Source organism: Poeciliopsis prolifica, unplaced genomic scaffold (assembly GCF_027474105.1).
Source record: "Poeciliopsis prolifica strain line A6 unplaced genomic scaffold, Auburn_PproV2 SCAFFOLD099, whole genome shotgun sequence".
Lineage (NCBI taxonomy): Eukaryota > Metazoa > Chordata > Actinopteri > Cyprinodontiformes > Poeciliidae > Poeciliopsis > Poeciliopsis prolifica.
The window spans coordinates 875561-890594 of record NW_026562474.1 but is presented as its reverse complement, the minus strand read 5'-3'; the positions used below and the strand labels follow the sequence as shown (position 1 = coordinate 890594).

Here is a 15034-nt window from a genome sequence, read left to right as displayed (position 1 = left end):
AGTGGAGTCAGATTATAGCTGTTGTAAGATTTCTCAGACCACGAGCCACTTCTCCCACTAATGCTAGACTCACGTTTATTTTAGTTGTATTTACCCAGAATGCCCTGCGCTGCAGCCCATGTCCTGCTGTTGGAGTATTCTATGGTCCGCTTGCCGTTTACATATGCATTCAAACCACACTAGAGTTCATTTCAACCAAACTGAGACCAATGTTTATAGATGAACATTTTTTGGTTAGCATCAGAGTTTACATCTATATCACCAAAGGAAAATAAATTTCTAGATCAATGATCTAGAGTTCAATTACAGTGGGCCAGACAAGTCTGGTGTGATTTCACCTTAAGATTCATATTGGAAAAATTATCTTCTTTTTTAGTTTCCCAATTATGTAATACTATGTGTTGGCCTCTTATGGGTTTCAGGTGACAAAATGTCAAAGAAAGTGTTGAAAACTTAAGAATTTTGTAAGTCACTGTATAATATCTGGTAGAGTTCAGAAGTAATAATTTGGGATAATATTTGTGTATAAATGACACCAGACTCTTAAGCTTCATTACCCAAAGGCTACTGATGGTCATAATCATAATGTGACTGGGATATTGTGGCCGTTAAATAAGTTTCTTCTTTGACTTCATAACCATGAAACAAAAACATGGACATGGAAAAGTTGAAGTAAGAAAGTTAAACCATAAATATTTGGGAAACCCTTGAAATGAGGAAGTTTTCTCTAAAATGCTAATCCTGTTTCTGCAGTGTAACGACTGACCTGAATTAAAATAGAAGTTTCAACTCTGTCCTGGTTATTATTACAAATGACAAAAGTGAGTTTTTTTTTTTTTTCACATTTTGACAATCTAAATTCTTTATTTAAAAAAAAAAAAAAAAAAAAACAACTAGAGAAATGTATTTAAATACAGTCTTAATTTAGTTAAATGGATTAGGACTAACTTAACGCTGCAGTGACTCAACATTAATTTCCCTCCCTGTTGATATGCTTTTCAAATCATCAATAATAAAAACATTTTTGCTAATTTCCTGAGCAAATTATTTCATCTGCGTTTTTCTCCTGCTGAATTGAACTTTTTCTCTCTTTTTTTGGTTCGAGGCTCCTTCCAAATCCCTACAGCATTATTTCATTTGCTGTATGATTGCCCAGAACACATTTTTCTTGTTATGTTGCATCGGCCAGCTTCCTCATCTTCATTTCTCTCCCCATTTCATTTCTTGCTGTCAACAGACATAATTCAGCAGACCGCACGCCGGTTAATCCCTCAGTATCAAGAGTGATATCCTCATCACCGAAAACCAAACACTCTCTCATAAACTATTTAAGCAGCCCGCCACATGCCTTTTAAGTGGATAAGAGCTCTTACTTGTTGCCCGTTCGGCGCCGCTCGAATGGAAAGCTTCCCAGTTCCGCTCGACATTTGGTTGGGGCTGATTCGCTGGGTCGATTGCCACTGTGGTGGACCGGAACATCGGACCAGAACCCGGAGCGCTGAGGAGAAAAGAAGAGAGGAGAGGATGAAGACAGATAGTCCAAATGGGGAAAGTGTATCAGGGTGATTGGAGAAGGTGAAAGCTGAGGTGAAAGGAAATAAAAGAAAACCAGAGATAAAGGAAATGAAATAAATTTAGCAGAGAGGACAAGAAGAATCAATAAAGAGTTAAGAATGAACACATTTAGAGGAGAGGAATTAAGAAAGACAAGGAGACCAAAACTAAAATCTAGCTGAAAAGAACTTTATCTGTGCCTCTCTTTTCTTCCCAGTTTGTGCTAGAAACCGACTGGCATTGTTGTTGAACTGAAAATGGGAATGACAGCCGACACCGAGACTATTTATATTCGGTGCCAGTGCTAAATACTGTGCGCTTGGTCAGAAAGGCTTTACAGGCTTCCTGAAAATCCATACGAAGCTCCAACACTTCCACTTCCTTTTAAGAAGGCATACACCATCATTTTTATAACTTTCTCTGTAACTGCATCCATGCTGGTAGTTCACAATAGTCATATCAGACTTATGTCTAAAAGTGTGATTATGGAAATAATCATTTTCTGAAAAGTGAAAAAGGGTGTTGAACACCTGATGCTACAATCAGAACAATATATTTGGTCATCAGTGCATAAAGGAATGACCACACAAGAAGAAAGTAGTGATAATTTTCTTTAAAGTAAAATGTGTGTTCATACGGTGAAGGTTTAAATTGTCTCATCCCTGTAATTTACTACAGCACAGAAAAATCACCATTCGTGATAAAATATGTAATTGACAAAAATAATAGCATTTGCATAGATTTGGTCATTTCTAGTTTTGTTCTGCACTTCATTGTTACTTTTACAGCCTTTACTTTAGCTAGACATCAGTGGTTGGAAGCAGCTGAAAGTCTAACTTTTCTCCACATACCAGTTTCAGCTTGATATCACTACTGTAATTTAACAGAAGATGGAAACAGATAATTGATTTTCAAACGACAAACCAAGCTGTTTTATGTTTTGTGATTTTCAGACTTTAGTTTTAGATTGCTTGTAAGTTGATTGTGTGGAAAGTATAAAGTGTTTTCAGGACAAAGCTTCTGGAAACGAATACAGTCCAAAGTATGATAGTAAACTAAATACTTCCACTGATCTTCCATCTATAACAGCAACAGCAAACTATAAAGCCACCATAATGTATGTAAAGTTATGTCATATTTATGACCGTCTCATGTTAGTCTTATGCACATCCATTCAAATAAAATGTAAACCATCCATTTACTTTTTCAATAGGGATTTGTTAATATATTTACAATGAAAATATCTTCGTCCATATAGTTCCATAAATTCCCTCCACAGATCACATTCTCCTCATTGTTAAAAAGCGCTTTGTGTTTGCTAACATTTAGCCCTCAGCTTAACTCGTTACCCCCTTTTTTTTCTCCTTATATCCCTGACTTATACCAAAAAGTCCTTTAAACGGTTAAAAATCAAGCTAGAATGAGCAAGCATCTCATTTTAATTTTTATTATTTATGTTTTGGGGTTTTTTTTAGAGTGTTCACCCTAAACTACAGTATGACAACATCCTTCCACTGTAAAATCTGAAGATTTGACCTGTCAAACACATGAGCTGTTCTAAAACAAGCAGAATGAATGAAACATTGAAACTCAGTGTCTCATCTTCTGCATGAGGAGCAGCAGCAGGATGAAGTCACTGTGGAGCAGCGGTTGGTGCCTTCAGGTCTCAGACACTGACAGTGTTAGAGATGATGCAACTCAAAGACAAATTATCTTCATTAACAAGCAGCATAAAGCTTCAAAATGAAAGCATATTACTCAACAACATATTTGGTTTTATTTTCATACCAAATATAAACACAATTTAATCTTAAATCATTATAAGTCTTTTTTTTACATTTCTAATTCCTGCAGAGGAAACTTTCCTGCATGGATTAAAGAGGCTAAATGTTTTGAAGGTGTGTGCAGGGACTGTTTTCTGGCACGGATCAGCGCTCTGGTGGTGTGGGCGTGTTTGGGTTGTGACTCTGAGCTCGGAGCTCAGATCACGCTCACATGTGACACCGTGTTCGCCGGATTCTGCTGCTGGAGGAACGCCAGATGAGCCGTCCTCAGAACATGTTTTCAGGAGGAAGCAGCCGAGTCCATGTTATGTTTCTGAACATGCAGAAACATGACATGGTTATGATGATGCTCCAGACACACAAATCAGAGGTTAAGATGCACGTTTTTAAAAGATGAGATTATAGTTTATGCTGTTTGACTCTGTCTTATCTCATGTTTTGGCAGTTCACCTTATTTAGAATTACAGTGTTGGACTTTTACTGTTTTATGCCTTTGCTTGTTTAGTTGTTGGAGTGTATTTGCATATCATTATATTTGGTTTTCATCTTGTTGCATTTCTCATTATAAATCTGAGCTGCACAATTAGTTTTCTAGCATCTTTTTAACAAATTGCAGGAAATAAGTTAACAAAAATTCTCCTGTGCAACAAAATAAATATATGTAACATTTTCTCCTTAACAAGTGTCTGACTAAATAAATAAAATATCCCCAACAAAATTACACAAATATCCATAGTAATTTTTTTTTCTCATCATTACTTTGGAATCATTTTTTAAGTCATTTTCCACAAACATCGACATCCAATTGAAGGAAATGGGATGTAAAAATCTATTTATTAAAACAAACAAACAACAATAACAAAAAAAACCTAAATATATCTGCAGCTCTGAACACAATAATTTTTTTTAACTTAATGAAAGTGGAACATCTTTGACTGTGGGACACATTTTACTCTGTTATTAATCTAACAGATAAACAGCATGAAGTTTTCCAGGTAGCCGCCTCCTTCATTTCCCCTGCAGGAGCAAAGGCCAGATCAGATTACCTAGGAACATGTTTACCCCAGAGGCCTTGACTTTTGGTATCTAAAGTCTGATCTCTGCTCATATTTCCAGAATTTCATTTTATTCATCTCCCAGTTTGAAAGTCTCCACAGTTGTTTCCTCTTTGATTAATAAAGCTGGAGTAATTGATATTTTGTTTGCAGACACAACATTTTGACCCTGCCACTCACTTTAAATATTGCTTCTTTACAGTGTTTGCATTTGAATACATTAACAAGACTGGCTAACCTTTGTGGAAATTGTCATTAAAAGAATGAACTGTGGAGTTTGGCTTCCAGCATCTGTGGATGTGGAGAGATTAACCAGACATTTTTTGAGCCCACAATGTTATAATATGACAGCATTTAACTGCTGACAAACAAAATAAACAATCACACTTTCTGACGGCGTTCATCGGGTTCATCTCCAAACGTTCTGCTCTCTGAACCGTTTGTTCACAAACAAACCCTGGCTGCGTTTCAAGTATTGCATTAGAAAATGTTGATGGAAAAATCCAAATAACCAACTCCAACCAAACAATAACCAAAACGTTTTTATGCTCGCTTGAGGTGTTTTTTCCATAAAGGAGTTAATGCTGGAGATCCCATCCACTGGTGAGTCTGTGTCTTATGAGGAGCATAAAACCTGGAAAATGTTCAAAGTGCAATCTTCCAGCACAGAGGGGAGGATACAATGCAACTTCAACTTCCTGTTTATTACAGCCGTAACATCAACATCTGAAGGAATCACACTTTGTGTAGCCTGGCGGGTTTTGCTCCAAGCGAATATATTGAAACAAGCCTAATTCATTTTCGTATATGTCTTTATTACAACATTTTAAAATGTTTGTTGTCACAAAGATTTTAATTTATTAAATGGGTCTGTAAATGAAACTTTGTTTTGCATTACTTTTAAATGTTTTGCATGTATGTGTTTTTTATATAATCACAGAAGTTTTATGTAAATCACTGGAAATATAGAGAAATCATTTGACATTTCTGCTTGTTTTTTAATAGAAAATGAAGAAATTTGAAGCAAGCGGCCAAGATAGGTTACGAGATTAATCTACTTAAATGTACAAATTTGGATTATTTTAGAACAATTCATTCGTAGCATCGTTTTGAAGACCCTGACAGTGAGGATGTAAAACTCTGATGGCTTCGCCTCCTGATGAGCGCATCGCTGTTATTGCTGGTGTTGGTTCTGACCCGTCTGTGTCCTGCTGTGACATGTCAAAATGTTAGCAGTAAATTAAAGGAACTCCAGCTGCTTAACAGCCTAAACACAACCCAGTAAGACACAAAACATCTCAGGGTTTTTATATCGTCTGTTTTCTAAATTTCAACAATCACAAGCCTTTTACTTCTCTGCCTTTGGGCTCCACCTCCTCATAAATATGTTGAATAATTGTTCACCTAACCTTCTCAGCCCGCTGGTTGGCGCTGAGTGCATATCAAACATTTTTTTTCTCATGGAAAGCTACATAGAAAGGGCGCTGATTAAAGCTGAGGAAATGCAGGGAAACCATAAATGTCAGCCTGATGAAATAATAGAGTGAATGTAGTGAGAGCTGCACAGTCAGGTGATTAGCTTGAGCAGATTTATTATTACAAGCAGTCGCTTACATTAAATATATGGCGATATAAAAGAACTCTAATTCAGAGTTGTAAGAGAAAGGGGGTTTTCCTCACAACAAAGCAACATTTTTACATAAATTGCATAAAATATTCAAAAAGCAGGCCAACATCTGCTGTGGTGGGAGATGGTTGTGCACCAGAACAACAACAAATGGATTAAAGTGTAAACAATAGAAGTACTGGATGTTGCTCACCAGTCTCCGGTCCCCCTCGCGTCACGCTGATGAACTCTCCTCAGCGCTCTCTCCTCTCGTTTCTCCTCCCTGCGCCTCCTCTGCCTCCTGTAGGCCAGCGCTCTGTAAAACTCCCTCTGCTTCAGCTCCTTCAGGCGCTGTGGAGCAAGAACATGTCTCACTGTTTGCTGTAAGACAAATCCTACATGCAGTTTGCTAACAAACTGAGAGAGGTTGTGAGGGTAAAACACACATATAAAAAAATGTCTGGATTTAAACTGAAGTGTGAAAATTTACCTTTTTCAGTCCATTGCGGACGTCACTGTCTTTCTATTTATGCACGTTACAAGTATCTTTATTTTTGCTTCTTACTCATAAGTCCTTATGTTAGTTATTACCACTATCACTGAGCAGAACCACTCTGAAGCCTTTACAGAGTATTAGTACTGCATTAATGCAGCATATTTACCATTATCATGTCAGAGTTAGCCAAGGAGGCACAAATTACCCGTGGTGACTTCATGGTGCTTGTCTTTATCAGTTTCATCAGATGTGGTTTGGGATATTGATGTTGATGAGCTGAAGCACAAGGCACACTACAATATGACACCATCACACCGAAACTAATTAACTACCTCGCTACCCAGATAAAATAACATTTTATACCCAGATAGCCTTAAGGCTATCTGGGTTGCTAGAGAGAAAATTTTATTTTCTAGCTGCTGTGCAAGGAAAAGGTTTGGGTATACTACCAAGATTTTATTATTATTATTATTATTATTATTATTATTATTATTATTATTATTATTATTATTATTATTATTATTATTATTATTACTTATTCATTATTAGAAAAGCCATGAATAGTGTACAAAACAAGTCAGGGAAGACAATTGGACAATATTACAGTTTTCAGAAAAGACTTTAAAAAGAATAGTTTTGTAAATAAAAAAAAGGCAAAAAAACATCACACAAAACACATAATGAATAGCTTTAGTATCATACTTCAAACAGTCAGGACAAAGCAATGTGCTGATAAATCATGACATTTTTCTTAATTTTACTTGAGACGTTTTTATGTGATTTGAAATATTCAGATAGATAGAACTGATAAATATCAGTTTTGTTGAGAAACAAAACCTATAGAAAGCTTGAACTTTATGGAAGTTTAAGTTTCCGCCCTGTCCTTCCTATTTTACATCAAACAAAATAATGATGAAATATTTACAGATAAAGCTGCATTAAAATTATTAGAAAATTATTAGGTGCAGTCGAGCCCCATCTGACAGATACCCAACCAGCTGCCACTGGTGCTCACTAAGTCAGCAGAGTCAGCTCCAGCACAGTCCAGATCAGCTTAATTCACTTACTGAGCTCTGTCTGGAAACCCACAACTACTTACACACTCTGTGTGTGTGTGTGAGTGTGTGTCACAGATAACAATGATAATAACACAAGGATGAGTTCACATCACACACAGACGGACAAATAGACAGCAAGGCGGGCAGTGGGAATGGCAAATGGACGAGCGAACAAAAATAGACAGACAGATGAAACGCAGGCAGACAGACAGATGCAAGCAGGCAGACTGGAAGACAGCTGCACTGGGGTTTGTTAGCGCTTGCTGCTGCATGTAGCCTCTGTATTTCATGGATGGTTTGGATGTTGTGTTGGAGAGGAGGAGATGACAGGAGGGCTCACAGCAGGCTGTAATCAGAAGCTCCAAATATCTCAAAGTACAATCTTAGAGATGTGAACAAATCACCACAAAACAAACTTTTAGCAACCTTACATTATCACATGTTCAGGTTTCTTCACCAACAGGAAATACATTCATACTGATTCTGGACTTTGTTCAAAGGTTAATACTCATGGAGGTTGGGTGGAGTATTCATTAGCTGTGAGTGTCCGAAATGTGAGGCCTGCTCTGACAAACAGATAGTCAGAGCCGGCCCGGTTCCAAAGCAGACTCTTTAAACAAGTCCAATGATTCAAGGCAGTAAGGTTCGTCTGTTGCTCATCTGAGTTATTAAAGATGAAGAGTTTCCACCACGACTGTGGATAGCTGATTTTTCTGTAACAGTTACGTGTTTCTCCACCATTTGCACATTGAGCAGCATGCAAGCGCTAAGACCATCCTCCTAGCTCCCAGTGTCTGTTTAATTACTTTCTTAATTACGTAATTGAGGTAATTGAGCAGACAGAAATCCTTTTAAAATGTGAGCAACTCTGTCAATATTCCACTGATGGAAAAAAAACTACATTTTGTCATTATGGTGTTTCCATAAAATGAGAAATCCAATTAAAATCACAAGTGGATATGTTTGTTCAGGAAATACGTCATTAAGAACCTGCTGCATCATCATCCTCCAACTGCAACCTGTCTTCTACTTCATGGTTTGTGCCGGTGGTACTGGGTCTTAAATTGCCACTGTTTACACTATACTGGCAAATAAATCTGACCTTCTCACTTTATTCCTGCTGAAAGCGTCAGATAAAGCAACACTTCTATCCTGAGCTTAACAGCGCTGGGTTGTCTGTATCCAACCAGCTGCATAATCTAGATTTTTTAATTTCTTTAGAGGCGTCTAGTAAAGGGGTGGACGAGAGAGTCATGACACTTCCTTCTCGGGTTTTGTAACGATTCTCTTCAATGTGATGCCATTGCTGAAATCAGAAGGAATTTCTTTGCTCAGCTTTGAAATGAATAATTAGACTCACACATCCAGGTTTATAACTGTGGTACAGACTTTTCTGCAACAATGACTGAATTTGTGAAAAAAAATAACTTTTTTGTCTATGCACACAAACAAATCTTGTTCTCAGTCAATGAGCCACATTTGTATTTTACAGAATAATACCCCATAGAAAATGTTGATTCTGACGGGAAACTAAAGGTTTTCTGACTCATCTGGTGGAGTGTACTCATTGACGCAGAGCACTGTATGTAAATGGTAAGAGCCATTATAAGTCAAAGACTTTGCGAAGGGAAATCAAGAAGACATAAGTTCAATATGGACTAAATTTAATGATTTTATTGTCATAGTGACCATTGTATACACTAGAGCTACACTGACTGAGTCACACACTTTCATACACTGATACACAGATCACTGAGTGCCCAGGGGCAACACACAGTTTAATAGGGGGAAAATGGAATCAAACCCACAACCTTTCAATTGCAAAACAATGTGTCCAAGATTCAACTAAAAATTCTGAAATTCTGAAAACAAAATCTGAGAATAAATGAAATGGTAATCAATGGGGAAAATCTACAACTAATGTGCTTACAAAACCAAGACATACTGAAAATATAGATATAATGATATAATATCCTTTGTTTTGTGTTTATGAATCTATTTGTTAGCCTTTTGAACTGTTGTGAACTTGATGTTTTTTTTTTTTTCCATACAAGCATCATGTAGTCCTCAAAATGTCAACGGCAAAAGTTGGGAGAAAAGAGTGAGTTGTTGTTCAACAATAAATTAATCATTTTACAAAAACACACTGTGTGTGTACTGGGTCTTAAATGGGCCGGTTCCATCAAAGCTTCTGTGTTCCTCTGTTAAGGATACATTTTTAAAATAATCAACCTCTAACTTAATCTGTTTCAACTTGTCAGATTAGATACTCAGTAATAACAAAGTTTTGCTTATTTAATCTTCATGACAGCTCGTCAAAAACAAATGAGTTGATCAAAAATTAACATTTTAATGGCAGTTTATTTGCATTAAACTGGGAAATAAAAACTCCTACTGACATTATCATGTCAGTTGTTAAAGCTGCAGTAGGTAACTTTTATAAAAACATGTTTTTTAAACATATTTATTAAAATTATTACTATGTTGACACCGTACATTATAAGTGAGATAATATGTGAAAAAAAAAATCAAGCTCCCAGTCCTCCCTGTACCAACTGCAGAAATACACCACTCAGTCAGAAACAACCAATCAAAGGCAAGAGGCGTGTCCTAGTGCTGTCAATCACTCTTATGCTCACCCTCTCTCTCTTTGCTCTCTACTAGGCTACAGCTGCTATGCCACAACATAACCTGCCACGAATGCTGACGCTAGTTAGCATGAACACCTTGACCTTGGATAGCTGGTTTTCCTGTAGCAGTTATTTGTTTCTCCACCATTCGCACATTAAGTAGCACACAGGAGATTGATTGACAGCACTAAGACCCTCCTCCTTGCTCTGATTGGTTGCTTCCTATTGGGAGCGGTGCGTTTCTGGAGACCAATATGGAAGCAGAAGAGGTTGAATTTTTTCAGAGATTATTTGTCTCATACAGATTATTTGTCTCATATTTATTTTCATATTTTAATAAAAAAAAAAAAAAAAAAAAAAAAACATTTTTGTCAGAGTTACATACTGCAGCTTTAAGAAGTTAGGCTGCATTGTGATCTGTAATTACGACGTATTCAAAAACAGGATATGCTGACTAATGCATGGCGACAGGATGTATATATTTATTCAGTTTATTTCAATAAAAACAAACAAAGAACAAGAAACTTCCACTGGTAATGACTAAACTCAGTCGCTGTCGCATTACAGCATCAAACATCTGCTGTTTTGGGTGTGAGCCGCTGTTGGTGTCTGTTTCTATGTGTCGTGTGTGTGTATGCGTGTGTGTGTGTATGCGTGTGTGTGTGTGTGTGTGGGTGTGTGTGTGTATGCGTGTGTGTGTGTATGCGTGGGTGTGTGTGTGTGGGCGTGTGTGTGTGTCTGTGGGCGTGTGTGTGCGTGCGCGTGTGTCTGCACCAAGAGTCAAAATTAGGAGGGCCAGTGTTTACACTATACTGGCAAATAAATCTGACCTTCTCACTTTATTCCTGCTGAAAGCGTCAGATAAAGCAACACTTCTATCCTGAGCTTAACAGCGCTGGTCACCTTGTTGACAGGGTTAAACGGAAAGAACAGCAGAAATCTGTTCCTTTTCATATTTTACACGGTGTCAGCAGCCTGGGCTTAGAAAACACTTTAGATATTCATCAATCAAACAAGAAACCATGCAGCACACAAGCTGATTATGAGACGATGAGCCCTTGGGCACAGGCTCTTTAAAGACCCCTCCCCCCTTAAGCAGCAAATTAAATTGCTTTGTTAATTATACTGTAGGCTTACAGTAACATTTGTGTGGAATTTACTGCACAGCTGTGTTGTGTAGGAATTAATGAACAAATGCATTATTAAAATGTGAAATCAGCTCACTGTTCTGCAGATACTTATTAGGATTTCGCTTCATTAGCGATGATATTTTTTGCACGTTCCCTCTGCTTATTTGCTTATTTGTCTATAATAAGATGAGCCGGTCCAAGGGCTCTCTGTGTACCTCTGCTCAGCAACTTTCCCTAATCCAAGGCTGCACTTATTAAGTTTGTTTTTCTTTTAATAAACTTAGCATGAAGAGCTGCTGGAGACGCCAAAGGGCCAAAGTCAATAAACAAAAGAAGCTCGACTTTGAGTGTTTCACCTCCATCACCTCGAACAGACTCACAAAGAGCAATGAATGTAAGGTTCATGAGTGTAAGCATCCACATCTAGCATACGTGATTGGATAGGAAGTATTGCTGTGCTTGATAACAGTCATTGCCAATAATTTTGTTCTTATAACAAATACAGTCATTATCTGAAAACTGCTTTACGTATTTAATCTGGTTCTCTTTGTATGTTAGGGAACATCTGAATGTGAAATAAGACACTCAGTTCTTCTTTTTCATACAACTGTGTCTGGTTTAGATAGAAGCACCTCACATTTTTTCCCTTTTTTTCGTTTCAACTTCGTGGGAAATAAGCAACTAAATCACAGGCCTTGTTTTTTCTGCTGAATGTGAGAAAAGAAAACAATTGTGTTCAAACTGAGCATTATTGTTGAACTACAGAACATTCACATTTGTCACAAAAGTAAAACCAGTTCTCATGACGTACAGCCATTTCAGAGACAAGAGTGAAAACCTCATCATTTCCAAAAGGATGACCATGAACTGAAAGGCGGGCGACACGGCTGGATGTGTGCAGGCTGGAGAATATTATTTCTGGAAAATTCATTCCCTGCAAATGTTGCAGTCTCCAACAATATGCCCTAAATGCTCTTTGTCCTCCAAAAAACCTAATAACTATGACATGCCACTAACTGTGACAAATGTTATGGCTCTTTCATTGGCCTGCAAGTGAACAAATGATAATTGTGGCAAATACATGCCTCCCAGCTTCTATAATTTTGAAAAGATCAGAGCAGCTGCAAGTTCTCAGTCCTCCACTCATAAGCCATGGTTAGGTAAGAAACCAGAAACTGAAAAGATTTTGAAATGGTGAACAGAGAAAGAGGAAAAAAAAAAAAACATTGCGTACCTTCAGGTAAAATCTAGTAGATGCTCTGATTCTGATTATTTTATTTGACTGGAATCTTTGAAAAACTGAAACACCTCAGACTGAATGTTTTGCTGTTTCCATGTTGTCTTGCTAAAGTATTTGTCCACCTTAAACATTTCCCATATTAAAACCTCAAACTTCAGTGTAAGTACAATGAGAGTTTCTGACACACAGCAGTGCATAATTGTGAAATTGTGAAAAGAAAATATTTCAGGGATTTTAGAAGAACCCTTTGATACAAATACATCTGCAGCTTGTTGGTATGTCTCAACCATCTTTTCACATCTATATACCAACAATCTTTGGCGTATTTGTTTCTCAAGCAACTGAGTGTCTTATTTCACATCTCAAGCTACGTCAGATTGGAGGGAGAGGATTTGGGAACCTTAATTTTGAAGTCCTGCCACAGATTAGATGCATGTGTCATCTGGTTTCTGCTCCTTCGCTTTCTGACTGCCTACACGTCACATTCAACAGGCTGCGTTCCCATTTGTCCTTGGGGAACAACACACACACTGAATATCTCCAATTTGATGTCTGAGCGCTCCTGATGTCCTTGTGAGTGGACCGGTTCACTCTTCACACACCAAACCCGGTGGGAATATCTCTTTAGTTTATCTATAGAGCCATCCAGATAGTCCTTAAGATTTCTAGAAGGGGAGATTCAGAACAAGCATCTTGTTGTGTGAACCAGGCATAAAACATGATTAGATTGTGAGCCTCTGCAGTTCACATAGTACATCGAGGACAGGATGGACAACTCCAGTCGAGATCCAACACTTCTGAATCAAATTATCGAATATTCTCAGTATGCAGACCTCGTCTCAGATTCCTGCTAACCATGTAATTATTCGACTCAGATGTGTTGAAGCAGGAACATACCGAGAAGTTGCAGGACAGGACTGGAGTTGTCCATGTCTGGTTTAGGCTCCTTGCCCTGCTGGAAGATGAAGCTTTGCCAGACTCAAGTCTCATTCCAATATTCTAACCCCATTAATTCTGACTGACTCTGTGAAAACATCACATTTATGATCTGCTCAGTTTTGGTATTGTCTATTTGGAGGTCTGTCTTTCATAAATTTTTGTAGAAGACAAAAATTCCACAAATACTGCAAACCAGGCATACAGTGGCTTTCTTTCAACAGTGGCTTTCTTCTTGCCACTCTTCAATTAGGCCAGATTTGCAAAGTGCAACAATCCCTGTTGAAAAATGGATCTTTTTCTGCCCTCCATCCAGAATTAAAGCTGGCCACTGGACTGCTTCCTCTCATTGTCATTTTAAGTTGGTAATGTCCTGGCAGATGTATGTTCTTGCTAAACTTTTTCAATTTGCAGATTTTGGCTTAAACAGACCGCTGTGAGATGTTAAAAGCTCGAGTTTCTTAGTTTATGTGAGGCTGTTTTCTCTCCAGAGTTTAAATCACCAATCAGGTGATTTCTAAACATAACTGCATTAAAACCGATTTAAGCGTCAGAGTGTTTATATATACATTCAAGCTTTTGGATCGTTATATATAAAAAAGTTTGAGGCTGTAATAAGACAAAATGTGCGAGGCCCGGCCCTCTGCTGGTGTTCAGAGTTGATTGGTCTCATCCGCAGCTGGTTCAGACCAAATCCACTCTGCTGCGCGGCAGGATGAAGGAAACCTCTGTGTGCCTCGTTAGAGTCGGCTGACTCACCTGCTTGTGATGGTGGTCGTAGGAGTTAATGTGGTTCTCGTACTGCTGCTGTCTCACGTATTGCTTGTTGCAGAGCTCACAGTAAAACCTGGAATCTCCTTCATCCTGCAGAGCGACAGAGAGGCAGACAGGAAACAAGAAAACTGTTTTATTAGATTAATTTGACTTTGATTTTTGGTGTTGAGTATTTTTGTAAATATCTAGAACTTAAGCATGAAGCAGCTCCTTTTCTCTATGGAGGGATTCATAACTTAACAGTTCACCCCATCATGTCATCATATGACATTACACCAAATATTTAGATTTATTAAGCATACATTAGCATAAAATATTAGCTGTATGCACATTAAATGTCTCCATGGTAACAAGTCCGAATTCAGCTGGATGGACTAGCAGGCTAACAGCTAACATTCTCCCACTTGATGCTAAGTGACTGACTGATTTAAAACCCAGTCCACTAATGAAAGTAGCAGGAAGTACTATGGATATATTGGCTGCTATGGAGACTGAACAGGACATTGCTAACAGGTTGGCAGACATGATGGATGAGCTTGTTTATTTTTCTTTCATTCAAAAATGAAAGAAAAATAAAAGACAGCTATTAAGCTTTTAATATCATGACAAAAAAATATTTCAGCAAAAAAATATGATTTTTAATTCTATACAGTGTTATGAAAATATCTGTAAGCCAACAGATTTGAACTGTTATCACAATATAATTTTTATTTTTTTAGCACCAGGAGAGACAGAAAAATAAACACTGACTGTTTCTTCTGACTTCTCTAC

General features: G+C 37.6%; 1 protein-coding gene across 2 annotated transcripts in view; it reads right to left on the bottom strand.

The window, feature by feature from the left end:
• The window catches only part of LOC129353936 (uncharacterized), a 95398-nt gene that overhangs the window by 14851 nt on the left and 65513 nt on the right, over positions 1-15034 (bottom strand). For both annotated transcript variants that reach the window (XM_055023368.1, XM_055023369.1), the window contains exons 2-4: positions 14249-14353; positions 6214-6350; positions 1374-1498 (exon numbers count right to left, since the gene is read on the bottom strand). In XM_055023368.1, the coding sequence (XP_054879343.1) occupies positions 1374-1498; positions 6214-6350; positions 14249-14353 (367 nt within the window). The remainder of the gene's footprint in view (positions 1-1373; positions 1499-6213; positions 6351-14248; positions 14354-15034) is intronic.